This window comes from Rhinolophus ferrumequinum, chromosome 20 (assembly GCF_004115265.2).
Source record: "Rhinolophus ferrumequinum isolate MPI-CBG mRhiFer1 chromosome 20, mRhiFer1_v1.p, whole genome shotgun sequence".
NCBI classification, from domain to species: domain Eukaryota; kingdom Metazoa; phylum Chordata; class Mammalia; order Chiroptera; family Rhinolophidae; genus Rhinolophus; species Rhinolophus ferrumequinum.
The window spans coordinates 57,209,818-57,226,402 of record NC_046303.1 but is presented as its reverse complement, the minus strand read 5'-3'; the positions used below and the strand labels follow the sequence as shown (position 1 = coordinate 57,226,402).

The 16,585-nt window shown below is 37.9% G+C and overlaps 1 protein-coding gene across 4 annotated transcripts in view; it reads right to left on the bottom strand.

Annotated features, from left to right (window-relative positions):
• The window catches only part of HECW1 (HECT, C2 and WW domain containing E3 ubiquitin protein ligase 1), a 548,017-nt gene that overhangs the window by 151,538 nt on the left and 379,894 nt on the right, over positions 1-16,585 (bottom strand). For all 4 annotated transcript variants that reach the window (XM_033088739.1, XM_033088737.1, XM_033088738.1 and 1 more), the window contains one exon: positions 3,555-3,724. In XM_033088739.1, the coding sequence (XP_032944630.1) occupies positions 3,555-3,724 (170 nt within the window). The remainder of the gene's footprint in view (positions 1-3,554; positions 3,725-16,585) is intronic.

Here is a 16,585-nt window from a genome sequence, read left to right as displayed (position 1 = left end):
GCTGCTTTGAATAGTAAAGGCTGCTCTTACAAATTTGTGATATATGAAAGGTTTATGTTTCTTCTTATGCATAAAAACGAATGAACTGGATATTGACTGGTCCTCTATCACCTGTATATCAAGATTTGAGAATCCTCAAGCACAGAATAGAATATTATTGATTTTATTTACAGACACTGCTATAGCAAAGTTAGGCCCAGATTTATTTGTAGCTAACCAAAGTGGGAAGCAAGGTCTGCATGTGTGTGTGTCTATAAACATGTAATATTTGTGTCATAAAATATGAAAGTATATGTATTATACACATATATGTATTATATGTATATTTTTATCTGTATCTATTAATATATCCATATCTTTATCTACATCTATATCTGTATCTCTAATTTTTCCTTCTAGAGACAATTCACCTAAAAAGATGAAATGGGATTAGATTACTATACTGAAAACAAGCAAGACCAAAATTTTTCTGTAATCATAAGCATCTCAGCTAAACTTTCTGTGTCTACTTCATATTAGCCCTAACAGAAAAGAAAAAAAAAAAAAAAACTGTTCTTCCAGTTTCACTATCTGCAAATACCTTGTTGGCAAATTGTCACCTTCATTGGTGTAGTTCCTCATCTGTATACCTTGCTCAATCCTAATTGTCTTTCTTACCTCCAGAAACCCATAGCTAATCAGTCAGTGAGTCTAAACTCTTACTCACTCTACGATCATTCTCTCCTTGTCTATTCTGTTGCCATTAGTCTAGGTATGGCCCTTGTCATCACTTGCCCATGTAATAACCTCCTAACTGGTCTCCTTGTCTTCAGCTTTTCTCTTACAGTTGGCAGTAAAGTTATGCCTCAGAAACACAGATATAATCATTTCATTCTGTTCCATAACTCCCTCTGACTTCTTCTCACTTACAGGATTAAACTTAAAGTTCCTAGTGACATGTCTGGCTGCTGCCAACCTTTCTACTTTGACTTGTCACAATTGTTCCCTGAAGGCCTCATTTTCTTTCTCATATTTTCATGGACTTACTATTTTCCTAGAAGCTGTTCTTTCCCAACTTCCTTGTCATGCCAAACTCCCACTCACCTTTAAAAAAACCCATCTAAATGAAATTTCTTCTGTAAAGACTTTTCTGACTTTGGAAACTACCAACAGAGACAGCTGTTCTTAGTTCAACTTCAATATCTCCTCTATAATTCTTATCATATTTATTTTTTTGTGGTTAACGTGTAATATTTGCTTTAATAAAGCTCTGTGCACACAGAAACCACACATGACATGTACTGAGCACAGTGATAAATGAGGGAGTGAATGGCTACTTCCTGAGATAATCCAACTCCATATCAGATATTGATGCTACAAAAGTAGATTACAATCCAAGGTAATGAGTGAACTATAATATAATCTTCTGTGAACACTAGACTGAACCTTCAGTGCCTGAGCCACACGAGTTAGTGTTCTGTCAGAAAATCTGAGCATTATATTATAGTGATGGATTTTTCTGATATGAAAGAAAAATGAAATTCTTCATTTGTGAGTGGGATATGTTCACCTACACAAGCTGCCGCTGAAGAATAATTAATCGTGGCAGGGAGGAGTCTGAGGTGCCTCCTTGAGATCCCCACTTCCTTGTGGCGAAGCCCATGTAATGCCCTCATATAATGGATGTCCCTTCCAGGATTAGGTTACTAATCAATGGACAAAAAGGTTACTAATCAAGGAACCAAAAAGGAGGTGAGCCTGACCTAATTAGATGAGCTTTTTAAAAAGGCTGGGGCATTTGTGAAGTCAGAGAGATGGAAAGTGGGAGACAGATTTGATACAAGGGAGATTCTCCACCACCGGCTTTGATGATGGAAAGGGCCATGTGGCAAGTACCAGGGAGCAGCATCTAGGAGCTGAAAGTGGCCTCCAGACAACAAGCAAGGATCTGAATTCTGCCAACAACCTGAGTGATTTTGTAAATGATGTAGATGAGAACAAAGCTTAGCCAACACCTTGGTTTCAGCCTCTGAGACCTTCAGCTAACTCAGTTAGGCTGTGCCCAGACTCCTGACCTATAGGACTGAGAGATAATGAATGACTGCTATTTTAAGTTGCTAAATTTGTGGTAATTTGTTACATAACAATAGAAACATAACACAATCTAAATTAGGGTAAGTAACAGCAGCATGAAGGTACTTTCTGAATAAGCATACGAGTTATTTGTTGAAAGCTAGTATACTGTAGCATCTTCCAAACTGATTTCTATGTGATGTTGAGAGTTCCAAGAGAAAAAAGAGCTTGAGTTAAACAGCGGAAACTTTTTTGTTTGTTTCGTTTTGTTTGTTTTTATCATCAGGTGACAGAAATGTGAATCATGAATTTGCAAGATAGAATGCAGTGTCTCCATATCTGACTATGGCACCTCCTCTGGCGTGTGTGGACATGTGTGTGGGGAGAGGGGTATCATGTGGTAGACTCCTGTTAGGTAGATCACAGTTTGGAAAATTTGTATTTTGTGTCCAGTTATAGTTCAAAGTGATGAGGAGAAAATAACATTTAACCTAGAGTTTACACATACTAAATTTTCATTCAAGAGTGAAGTAAAAATAAAGACATTTTAAATATACTAAGACTTGGAGAGTTTACCGTCCACAAACTGACATTCCAAGTTACACAACTAGTGACTGGCCATTCTGAGATTGGAACCACGATTTGTGTGTTTGCAAAGCTGCACTTTTACACATTAGATTGTTGCCATGCCCATGTCCCAAGCCTCCCTGCTCCTTACACAGTTTTCAGGTGATACCCTCAAGCTAAAGAGAGCAAATTAGGCAGCCAAAGTGGTTGTGACAACTTCTTACTTGCTCTCTAGAAAAGGACTTAGTCACTGTGAGGCTGAGACTGACACATGGCTTCGCTGAGAAAACTTTTTAGCTCCAGTTGATGGAGAAGACACATTTAGGAGTGGAGAAGGGCCTTCATTGATAAAACAAACTATTCAAAACTCTAGCAAGTTGCCTAGCACTGTGCAAACCAGGACAGTGGGATGAACAATTAAGCTTCATGTCTATTTAAATCAAGCAATATGTAAGCCCCAGGTTATTTTAGGGTTATTGATTTATCTGTCCCAGGAAGCTGACAGTTTTAGAATCTCTGGCACTAGTCCAGAGGAACACATTTAAAACATAGCACATTTGCTTAAAGACCACATACATGAAAAGAGTGAGAACGCTCAGATCAAAACATATTTCCTCCTTCTTCCACACGAAGGCAGAACAAAAGGCTGTCCCACTTTCAGGCACAGGTTTAGAAACAAATGAAGAGGCTACTACTATATGGCTATTGAGTGCCCCTGCAGTGAATGGTTTCCTGGTACTGCTTTGAGTGACTCTATCAAGAACCCTGAGAGTTGCAACCCATAGAGAACATGGCTCCCTTCTAAGACCAAGACAGCCATGAACTTATCAGCAGAGTTTGGGGCTCCAAGGAAGTAGGGACAGCACACGAGCTGCTTCATGCTCAGCCATTTCACTTGGTTACGTAAGCTTCTTCTCTGAGACCACGGCACTCACCTCAGCCTGCCAGATGGGGTTCACTGTGTTGCCTATGATCTTAGATCTCCTCTCCTGTCCATGGTGTGGGAGGGCAGGGAAGATGCTGTGCTTCCCAGGCTGAATGGAAATCTTCAGGTAAGGATCTGGGTTGAAAAACATCCCTTTCTTCAACCCCATGGCCTGGAAATCTATAAAATAAAAGACATTTTAATTTAAATGTGTTTTAGTGAGGTTGAAAATCCTATCAGGCCTTTCACAAGGAGAAAAGTCCATCTAAAACATGGAAAAAGCTTTCAATCTTTAGACTATTTCCACCTCATTTTAATCATGAACCCACTATATGGAACATTCACTGGCATGTATTAAATAATTTTGGTGAGAAATCTTTGTAATAAATCAGTACAACTGGCATTATGCTTTTCAAGAGAGGACCATTGGTCCTTACTGGACTGGACTTCAGCATTCTTCAGGCAGGCTAAGATCATGGGTTTGAGTGAGGGTCTGAGAGTCACCTCAGAAAACTTGGGTGGACACTGATGGAGGAAATCCAACTTTGAAAATCTGATGGATCTAGGTGGAAATTCCTCTGTAAAGTGGAGACATAAGAAAAACAAGGGTTGTAGTCTCAAAGTAAATATGGTCTTCACTGAATAAGAGAGAATTAGAAGAAATAAAGAGAAAGAGGAGGGTTAAAAAAGCAAAGAACATGGACAGTAGAAGAATGAAAAAAGAAGACATGGCCTCCATGGAGATAAGTGCATATCAGTGAGGAGAATTTTGAATAACCATGCTGTCAGGGAGGGCAAAACTTTGAAAACTGGACTGTTCCAGTTCATTGAAATTGTTGGATCCTATACAATTTTATGCTGGAGAGAGACACACACACAGAGAGAATAAAGATCATTTGTGATAATGGTTTATAATTATTCTGGAATAATTCAAAACAATTTTATATTTCTTGGAAATATATTTATGAGTCAAAGACATAATAAAAAGGTTTTTCTATTATTGAAGTATCCCCCCAAAAAATTATTCCCATTTATATATAAGTGAAAGAAATTTAGGTAAAGATACATTGAATTGATTCCCAAACATAGTATAAGTTGTGAGGTGTTTGACTAGTTTTTTACTAAAGAAAAAGTACAGAAGTTTCCACGTAAATGTACTTAAAATTTATTTTGAGTTGATTCAAGGTTATTTCCATAATGAAATTATTTTTACTGTCTTGTATTATAACTGCCATGAGGGGAAAAAGGATAGAAAGTACAATAAGCACCACAGAAATTTGCAAAACTCACAGGAGTATGTGCAGAAGAGTGAACACAGCAGCCTGAAATTTCTCTCCTTAGAAGGCCTATTTATAAGGTTGGCTAGTGTCTGGGAACTTGGATTTCTGAAGGGTTCCCTCACTTCAGAATTGTGTGTGTAAACTGTGAGTGTTCCCTCATTTCAAATAATGTGTGTAAACAATGTAGTTTATGCTAAACACTTGCTTTCCTTCTAGCAGTCTGGAATTTTTCAATACTTGCTAGGCAGAGGTGCCTATGTGACCAGCCCCCACTGAAAACCTTGGCACTGAGTGTGTAATGAGCTTCCCTGGTATGTAACATTTCATATGTATTGTCACAACTTGTTACTGGGGTAAACAAGCACATTCTGTGTGACCACTAGGAGACGACCCATGGAAGCTAGCCCCTGATTTCCTTCAGACTTCACCCCAGGAACTGTTTCCCTTTGGTTATTTTGCTTTGTAGCCTTTCAATGTAATAAATCATAGCCATGAGTATGATTATATGCTGAGTTCCAGTGAATAATCAAATCTGTGGTGGTGTTAGGGACCCTACCCAGAGTGTAACAGGCATATGGATTTATTCATCATAAAAATATTAATAATATGACTGCCATCACCTCCATCAGGTCTACCACTGCCACTGACTGTTTCTTGGCTGGTTATTAAATTCTTGGAATCATTCAATGACCTTAAAATACATTATCTGATTTAATTCTAACCATAAATTCTATAAGAGAGATATTACATTCCTAATTTGAGGAAAAGAAAGTGGAAGCTTATGAGTTAAGTAACTTGATGAGGTTGTCAGAACTGGTAAATATCAGAAACGAAATTTCAATCTGTCTCTTTGATTCTCAATCTGTGCTTTTAACCAATATGTTATATTACCTTTTAATAAAAATGTCAACATTGGCATAGGTAGAATTCTCAAGTATAAATGAGTCTTTTTTTTAATACTGTATTCTGTTCTACCAAACAACTTGTCTATATCCCCATCAACATGTCTGTATCCTATGTTTGATCCCTGATAAATTTAGTCAGTCTTTATTGTTCTCGTTTTTTTCAATAGATGATATTTCAATTTATTACCCACACATTTTACCAGATTAATCTTACAAAAACAAATCCTCCTCCAAAAAAATTGGGATTTTAATTGGAATTGCATTGCATTTATAGATTAATTTTGGAAGAATTGGTAACTTTATAATACTTCTCATTCAAGAACATATGTTTCTTCATTTTTTCAGGTCTTCTTTCTTGTCCTTCAAGTAAACTTTTATACTTTTCTTTATAAAGGCTTACACAGTTAAGTTCAATTTGGATCTTATTAAAATATCTGTTTCATGGAGTAAAAGTGTTTGAAAACTGCTGCAACAAGGAGTATAATTAAAAGTGCACTGGACAGGGAGTCAGTATACACCGATTTAATTCTGGAACACTCTCTATTGAACTTTGCAACTTGATGAAACTGATTTAACTCTTTCAGGTCCCAATTTCTTTAACTATAAAATTGTTGGAATGGATTTCTATAAGAACACATAGAGTTTTATGATTTTTCCAAAAGTAAATAATACATTAATGAGAGAATAATTTCCTCCTATTTTTGCCTGTATTAGTTTTCTGTTCTAATGATAAACATAATGCACATTTTTATACCATTGAACATAATGCACATTATTATACCATTTTTAAGTACAGAAGGAAAAGAAACACACAGAAATTTAAGATTATTTCAAATTGAACCATTGAGTGACAACCATTACCAGACATTTTTCTTATTATATTCCAGTATTTTTCTTTGCATAGTTGAGACTATACTGTATATATAATCTCTATATAGATTTTTTCTTAGTACCTGATAGTCTAATTTGAATATTCAAAATTATCTTCAGCTCAAGAAATTTTCTCCTACTATTGTTTCCATTCAGTCTGTTCTGATCTCTTCATCAAAAATACCAATTATGTATGTGTTGGTGCTGTATGTGTCATACATCTTTTCCCCCTCATCCTTTGTATTTTGCCCTTTATCTATGCATTCTGGGAGAGACTCTCAAGTCAGTCTACCAGATCACTGATTGTAATTCTATAGTGGTGATTGTGTTTTTCACTGCTTTCTAAAACTCACTTTTAATTCTATGATTGTACCTTTTAGAATTACTGTAAATTTCTCCTTGATTATGATAAGCAGAAAAACGCACCCCCCACCACCAAAGGGACAACCTAGTCCCTGGAACCTGTGTATATGTCACCTTACATCATATATTAAAAGGGACTTTGCAGATGTAGTTAAGTCTTGACTGAGATAAGGAGATTATTCTGGATTATCCAGGTGGACCCAATGAAAAAGTAAGAGTCCTAAAATGGAGGCAGAAAGGGCAAAGAGAGGAAAAATTGATGTGACAATGAAGCAGAGATTGGAGTGATGCAGTCATGAGTTACAAAATGTATGCAAACTCTAGAACCTGAAAGAGAAAAGGAATGAATTCATCTCTGGAGACCCCAGGAAGGAACCATTCCTGCTGACACCTTGATTTTAGTTCCTTAAGGTTCATTTTGGACTTCTGAGTTCCAGAACTGCACAAATACATCTGTGTTAAGTCATTAACTTTGTAGTAATTTGTTACATCAGCAATTGGAAACAAATACACTTGGCTTTCTAAGTTTTTATTTTTGCCAGCTACAAAGAACTACCTTATTTTCCTCATCTTAGATTTACTTAATAGGTAAATCTAATAGGTAATCTTTCCTATATTTTATTGAGAGTACAAGCAGAGGAGTGGTAAATGCTTTACTTCTCTTCAATAGATATCTGTCAATAAATTATTTCGTCTCTTGAGTGTTATGTCCTTCAACTTTTTTTAAAAGGTAGAATATTTTCTCTACACAATCTTCAAGTCAAAATGATTGCTATTTATCCAAGAATAGATTGTGGAGTCCTAGTATTTGTCCTCTTTAGTTAGCTGGGGCATCTAACTAGCTACTATTGCAATTCTTATCTTTGTTTTTCCACTTAGAGATAATTGGCACTTCTAGTCAAGTTTTTGATACTTTGTAGGTTTTCTTAGTTATAGATTTGCTGATCTTTTTATCTTGTCTTTCTTTGAGGAATTAAATTTATTAGGATACTTTAAGCAGTATTTATTCTTTTTTCCTAGATGGACATAGTGAATCAACACTATATATATATGTGTGTGTGTGTGTTTGTGTGTGTGTGTATATATATATAAACATATATAATATATATGTGAAAAAAAAATTTATATAGTATATACCAGGGGTGCCAAAAAAATGTATACACATTTTAAGAAAGGAAAAAAACTGTATTAAAATTATGTTAATGGTAACCACTTTAAGCACCTCTTGTATGAACAGAAGTCAAATATGACTTGTATTCCTCTTTCGTTATTGGTATATATTGGATATTACAATTTTAATACAGTATTTTTTTCTTTTTTGACTTGTGCATACATTTTTTTTGGCACCCTCTGTATATATTATTAGACTTCCATGACCACTGCAGGCTTGCTTCTTTAGCTGCTAACTTTACATCTCCAGTCACATTTAATTGCTGGCAATTTTGCCTTGAAATAAGTGTAAGAAAAATTATACATTGAAGAGCTATAGAAATGACCCAATTGACGTAATCAAAATGGTGGTGTGAGGTGAGCCTCTGGAAATCTCCCCTGAAATTTACAATAAATTGAACAACCATAACTCCACAAAGGACACCATGCATAGCAGACAGGCAAGATGAAGAAGCTCACTACTGAATTCACGTAAAGGTGGACAAATTGCGCCAGCAGGGGAGGATGGAAGGGAGAAGTGTGGAGACAGAGCTGCACGGGCGCAGGATGCAGACATAGCTCAGTGCTCCAAGCTCGCTGCATTCCGGAACTACCGTGGCTGCGGGAGAGGGAAGAACTCGGACTGCGAGGGCTTCGCTTATGGCCTACAGGGCTGAGGGGGAAAGCATATAACACGGGTAAAACCAACGCTCACGGCAGAGACCTTGAAGCAAAGACTGAGGGAAGAAGGCTGAAAATGGTGGTTTAAAGCCTCACTGCCACAGAGAACAGAAGCCTTAGGCAATGAGACTAGCCACCCCCTCCCTACCCTCCCAGAGCTCAGCCCGCTCCCACCAACCCAGTGCTAGAAGTGGAACAGTAGCAGTGTCAGATTAAAAGAACAGAATACTTGCAGCTCTCAGAACTGTGGTCCGCAGACACAGATTCGCAGCCCAATTAGTTCCGGCAAAGGGGAGGGAGCTGTGGAAGCAGAACCGGCTGTGGTGGTGGTCGCTGCCATTGCTCTGGGCCATCTCTCACAACCCATCCCGCCCCTGTTCCCACCTATCTGGGCTGATCCCTGTAGGAGTAAACAGAACTGCTGAAACACACGGGCTCTGAATCTGGTGCAGGAAGAGCTTTGGAACTTCAAAATCTCTCTGCATCCACACACGGATGTGGCACCCTATGACCTAGGCGAACTGTTAACAGAGGAGAAGCCCGCCTTCCAGGGAATCTCCCTACTGTGTGAGAAGCTGGAATACTGCAGAGAAAGCATAACACTACAGTGTGAGAGAGAACAAAAGGCTGCAGTCAGAGAGAAAATAAAACACTCTACCAAAACTTAATGGAAAACAAAAGAAAGACATCTTCCTATCAACCTGTTGCAGAACCCCACCTATAGATGTCTAGGAAGAGAAATAATAAATCATTAACTGCCATGAATAACCAAGGCATCAAGACAGCTCAGAAAGAAAATGAAAAGTCTTCAGAAAATGAACTTAAAGATATGGAAATATGTGACTTAAATGACAGAGAATTCAAGATTGCAGTTCTGAAAAAACTCAATGATATGCAAGCAAACACAGAAAGGCAGTTTAATGAACTCAGAAACAAAATCAAAGAACAACATGAGCATTTTACCAAAGAGATTGAAATTTTAAAAGAACGAAATGGAATTTCTGGAGATTAAGAACTCAATAGAAGAAATTAAGAATGAAATAGCCAGTTTAGGTGGTAGAGTTGACCAGATGGAGGAAAGTATCAGTGACATCAAAGATAGAAACCTGGAAATGACACGGATGGAAGAAGAGAGAATTGAGACTTAAAAGAAATGAAAAAACTCTACAAGAACTTTCTGACTTCATCAGAAAGAGCAATATAAGAATAATGGGCATACCAGAAGGGGAAGAAAGGGAGAAGGGAACAGAGAGTTTATTCAAACAAATACTAAAAGAGAACTTCCCAAACTTGTGGAAAGAGCTGGATTCTCGAATCCAAGAAGCAAATAGAACACCTAATTATCTCAAACCCAATAGGCCTTCTCCAAGGCAAATTGTACTGAAACTGTCAAAAATCAACGACAAAGAAAGAATCCTCAAGGCAGCCAGGGAAAAGAAGACGGTAACCTACAAAGCAAAGCCCATTAGATTATCATCTGATTTCCCAGCAGAAACTATACAAGCCAGGAGGGAACGGAAACAAATATTCAAACTATTGAAAGAGAGAAATTATGAGCCAAGAATAATATACCCGGCAAAGATATCCTTTAGATATGAAGGAGGAATAAAGACCTTTCCAGACATTCAGAAGCTGAGGGAATTTTCTAATACATGACCTGCACTACAAGAAATACTAAAGAAGGCTATTCGACCACCATCAACAGGGACAATTTCTGGCAACCAAAACATAAAAAGGGAGAGAGTAAATGCCTGAACTGGAACATGGGAATGTAAGCATGCTGAAGAAAATGGAATACGCTAAATATCACACTTTCTTTTACATAAACTTAATGGTAACCGCTCAAAAGAAATCCAGAACTGAAATATATACTGTAATTAAAGATGAAACAGAGGCAAAAATGATAGAATACCACCACACAGAAATAATAGACAATAACAAAAAGGCAAAGAAACAATGGCGACACAGTCTTACAAGAAAACTAAAGACAGAATGATAGGAAATCGTCACATATCAATAATCATCCTAACAGTAAATGGACTGAACTCACCAATAAAAAGGCACAGAGTAGCAGATTGAATCAAAAAACTAAACCCAACCATATGCTGTCTCCAAGAGACACATCTCAGCTACAAGGACAAGCATAGACTCAAAGTCAAAGGGTGGAAATTGACACTCCAAGCAAATGGTATCCAGAGAAAATCAGGTATATCCATACTGATATCAGATGAAACAAACTTCAGGGTGAAAGAGGTAATAAGAGACACAGATGGACATTTCATAATGGTAAGGGGACTGTACAAAAAGAAGACATAACAGTCATCAATATTTATGCCCCCAATCAGGGAGCACCGAAATATACCAAGCAATTACTAACAGAACTAAAGAGAGAAATTGACCAAAACACAATTATACTAGGGGACCTAAATATATCATTGACAGCTATGGATAGATCATCCAAACAGAAAATAAATAACAAAATAGCAGCCCTAAATGACACATTAGATGAAATGGACATAATTGACATTTATAGACCACTTCATCCTAAAACATCAGACTACATATTTTTTTCTAGTTTACATGGAACATTCTCAAGGATAGACCTATTATTGGGACATAAAACTAACCTCAGCAAATTTAAGAAGACTGAAATCATACCAAGAATATTCTCTGATCACAAGGCTTTGAAATTGGATGTCAACTGTAAAAAGAAAGCAGGAAAAAACACAAATACATGGAGACTAAACAACATATTTTTAAAGAATGACTGGATCAAAGAAGAAATTAGAGGAGACATCAAAAGATACATAGAAACAAATGACAATGAAAATACATCCTACCAAAATTTTGGGGATGCAGCGAAAGCAGTTTTAAGAGGGAAATTTATATCATTACAGGCCTATCTCAAGAAACAAGAAAAATCCCAAATAAATAACCTCATGTTACACTTTAAAGAACTAGAAAAAAAAGAAGAAGTTAAACCCAAGGTCAGCAGAAAAAAGGAAATAATAAAAATCAGAGCAGAACTAAATGAAATAGAGGACAAAAAGACAATAGGAAAAAATAATGTGACAAAGTGCTGGTTCTTTGAAAAGATTAATAACATTGACAAATCTTTGTCTAGACTAACTAAGATACAAAAAAGAGAAGACAGTTTTAAACAAAAACAGAAATGAAAAAGGGGAAGTTATCACGGATGCCACAGAAATACAAAGGATCATCCAAGAATACTTTGAAGGACTATATGCCACCAAATTCAATAACCTAGAAAAAATGGACAAGTTCTTAGAAACATATAGCCTTCCTAGGCTGAACCATGAAGAACTGGAAAATCTAAACAGACCTATCACCAGTAACGAAACTGAATCAGTCATCTGAAATCTTCCCAAAAGCAAAAGTCCGGGACTAGATGGCTTCACTAGTGAATTGTACCAAACCTTCAAAGAGGATCTAATACCTGCTCAAACTCTTCCAAAAACATTGAAGATGAGACAGTACTCCTCATTGAAGATGAGACTAACTATTTTATGAGGCCAACATTACCATGATACCAAAACCTGGTAAGGACAACACAAAAAGGGAAACTACAGACCAATGTCTCTCATGAATAAAGACACAAAAATCCTAAACAAAATTCTAGCAAATTGAATGCAACAATGCATTAAAAAGATTATTCATCATGACCAAGTGGGGTTCATCCCAGGGGCAAAAGGATGGTTCAACATATGCAAATCCATCAATGTGATACATCACATAAACAAAATAAAGGACAAAAATCATATGATTGTATCAATTGATGCAGAAAAAGCCTTTGACTAGATGCAACATCCAATTATGATTAAAACACTTAATAAAATAGGCATAGAAAGAAAATACCTTAACATAATAAAAGCCATATATGACAAACCCTCAGCTAATCTTATAATTAATGGTGAAAAACTGAAGCCCTTTGCTCTACGTTCAGGAACACGACAGGGCCATCCCCTATCACCTCTGCTTTTCAACATAGTGTTGGAGGTCCTTGCCAGAGCAATCAGGCAAAAGAAAGAAATAAAAGGCATCCAAATGGGGAATGAAGAAGTTAAATTGTCACTCTTTGCAAATGACATGATGCTACATATATAGAAAACCTTAAAGACTGCACCAAAAAGCTATTAGAAATGATCAACGAATACAGTAGAGTTGCCAGCTGAAAAATCAAGGTACAAAACTTCATTGCATTCCTATATACTAACAATGAAATCTCAGAAAATGAAATTTAAAAAAAAAAAACAATTCCTTTTGTAATTGCAGCAAAAAGAATAAAATACCTAGGAATAAACTTACCCTTATAAGTGAAAGACTTATATGCTGAAAACTATAAGAGATTTTTAAAGAAATTGAAGAAGACACAAAGAAATGGAAATTCATTCCATGCTCATGGATTGGAAGAATCAACATAGTTAAAATGGCCATATTACCCAAAGCAATATACAGATTTAATGCAATCCCCATTAAAATCCCAATGGCATTTTTAAAAAAAATACAACAAAAAATCATCAGATTTGTTTGGAACAACAAAAGACCCCGAATAGCCAAAGCAATCTATAGAAAAAAGAGCAATGCTGGAGGTATCACACTCCCTGACTTCAGCTTGTACTACAGGGCTACAATAATCAAAACAGCATGGTATTGGCAGAAAAACAGACACATAGACCAATGGAATAGAATTTAGAACCGAGAAATAAAACCACACAAATATTGACAGAAAATTCTTGACCAAGAGCCAAAAACATACAATGGAGAAATGACAGCCTCTTCAATAAATGGTGCTGGCAGAATTGGAAAGCCACGTGCAAAAGAATGAAACTGAACTGCTATCTGTCACCATGTACCAAAATTAACCCAAAATAGATCAAAGACTTAATAAGATCTGAGCCAATAAACTGCATAGAAGAAAACTTAGGTATCTTAGGGACCTTGGGTTCAAAGAGCATTTTATGAATTTGACTCCAAAGGCAAGGGAAGTAAAAGCTGAAATCAATGTATGGGAGTATATCAAACTTAAAAGCTTCGGCACAGCAAAAGAAACCATCAACAAAATAAAGAGGCAACCAATTGAATGGGAGAAGATTTTTGCAAACAGTGCCTCTGATAAGGGGCTAATATCCAAAATATACAAGGAACTCTTGCAACTCAACAACACCAACAACAAAAATACATTACCCCATTGAAAAATGGGCAGAGGACCTGAAGAGACCTTTCTCCAAAGAGGACATACAAATGGCAAACAGACATATGAAAAAATGCTCAACATCACTAATCATCAGAGAAATGCAAATAAAAACCACAATGAGATATCACCTCACCCCAGTTAGAATGGCTATCATCAACAAGACAAATAGTAACAAGTATTGGAGAGGCTGTGGAGAAAAACGAACCCTCATACATTGTTGGTGGGAATGCAGACTGGTGCAGCCGCCATGGAAGGCAGTATGGAGGTTCCTCAAAAAATTATGTATAGAATTACCATATGACCCAGCAATCCCTCTCCTGGGTATCTACCCAAAAAATCTGAAAACATTTATCTGTAAAGACAAGTGTGCTCCAATGTTCATTGCAGCTTTATGTATGGTGGCCGAGACATGGAAACAACCAAAATGTCCTTCGATAGATGAATGGATAAAGAAGTTGTGGTATATATACACAATGGAATACTATTCGGCAGTAAGAAAAGATGCAATAGGACCATTTGTGACAACATGGAAGATCTTGAGAGTATAATGCTAAGTGAAATAAGTCAGAAAAAGCAGAGAACTGTATGATTTCAGTAATATGCGGTATATGAACCAAAAACAACAAAAGAACAAGATAAACAAATGAGAAACAAAAACTCATAGACACAGACAATAGTTTAGTGGTTACCAGAGAGTAAGGGGGTTGGGGCGTGGGAGATGAGGGTAAAGGGGATCAAATATGGTAATGGAAGGAGAACTGAGTCTGGGTGGTGAACACAAAATGTGATTTTTAGATGATGTAATACAGAATTGTACACCTGAAATGTATGTAACTTTACTAACAATTGCCACCTCAATAAACTTGAATTAAAAAAAAAAAAGATCATATTGAGTGTCCTGCGAGGCGGCCTGCGGGGTCTCAGCTCCCACTCCCCACATAAGAATGCAGAATGCCGCTAGGCCAAAAAAGAACATCCACGGAGCCATAGGTAGGGGAGTCATAGCGCTATAGTCTCACTGGAGGCTGGAGCCACACGATGTGCGACCTGCTGTCTGCTTTTCTACCTGCCAACCGACCGACTCCCTACTCGACTCCCGACTCCCGACTCGACTCACCTGCGCAGCCATGGCAGTTATATCAGGGGCTAATTGGCTAACTGGTTAGAGCTGACAGCTGTCTACCACCAGAGCCAGCACCCTTCCATGTGAGGCCGAGAGCCTGGAAACTGCTCTCTGGGACTCTGTCCCCACACTGAGCAAAAAAAAAAAAAAAAAAAAAAAAAGAAACAATCCTGATCACTTAACAAGGTAACTTTAAAAACAAAAAGTATTTGTTTATAATTAACTGAACTTTTGAATATATATTTGTCAACTGAAAACAAGAGTTTAACAAAAATTACGTTGTGTGTGTGTATCTCACACAGACACACACACACACACACACACACACATCACACTGAGAAACAAAAGCAGTTATCACTTGAATACTGAGGAAAATACTTCCTCAACCAGTGCCTCCAAACTAGCCCAGTGATCTGAATCACTCAGCACTCTTGTCAAAAATACAAGTTACCTGGGGCTCTACCTCAGACTCACTGAATTAGAATCTTTAGGGGAGGTCCATGAAAATCTGTATTTTTAACAAAGATTCAGGAAATTGTCACCAGGAAGTTTGGAAAACTGCTCAACTGTACTGATTTGCTGTACTTTTGTAATGCAGGGCCTCAGTTCCCACTCCCTGCACAAGCAGGATATGGTGAGGCCAAAAAGGAACACCAACGGATCCATGGATAGGGGAGTCATACCACTGTTTTTTTGCTGGTAGCTGGGTGGGAGACACAGGAAGCAGGAGCCACAATCTGTGGTCTGCTTCTCTGCCACCCAACCAACAAACCAACCAAACCCCTAGCATAGCCACGGCAGTTATATTAGTGGCCAATGGCTAACTGGTAACAGATGATGGCCAACTAGTTACAGCTGATGGCCATCTACTACACTAACTTTACATCTCTAGTCACATTTAATTGCCAGCATCTTTCCACGTGAGGCCGAGAGCCTGGAAACTGCTGTGGGGACAGAGCCCCAAAAAGCAGTTTCCAGGCTCTCGGCCTCACATAGAAAGGTGCTGGCTCAGGTAATAAATGGCCATCGACTGTGATCAAATGGCCATCAGCTGTGGCTAGTTGGCCGTCAGCTGTAACCAGTGAGCCATTAGCCATGAATATAACTGCCGTGGCTAGGCTAGTAGCAAAAAAAAAGGGGGAGCTAGCAAGAAGATGGTGGCTGAGTCTGCAAGCGGCACAGTGAGGGTTGAGAATTGTGTTGCTCCTGGTTCCTGTGTCTCCAACCCAGCTGCCAGTGAGAGTATAGTGGTATGACTCCCCTACCTATGGCTCCGTGGGTGTTCCTTTTTGGCCTCACCATGTCCTGCGTTCTTATGTGGGGAATGGGACGAGAGACCCCGCCGGACGCCCCGCACGACATATGGCGTAGTCGGCTGGATCCCCTGCACGACACTGCTCTCTGGGATTCTGTCCCCACAACTTTGTTCTGAGACAGCTCTGCAGTGCAGAGAAT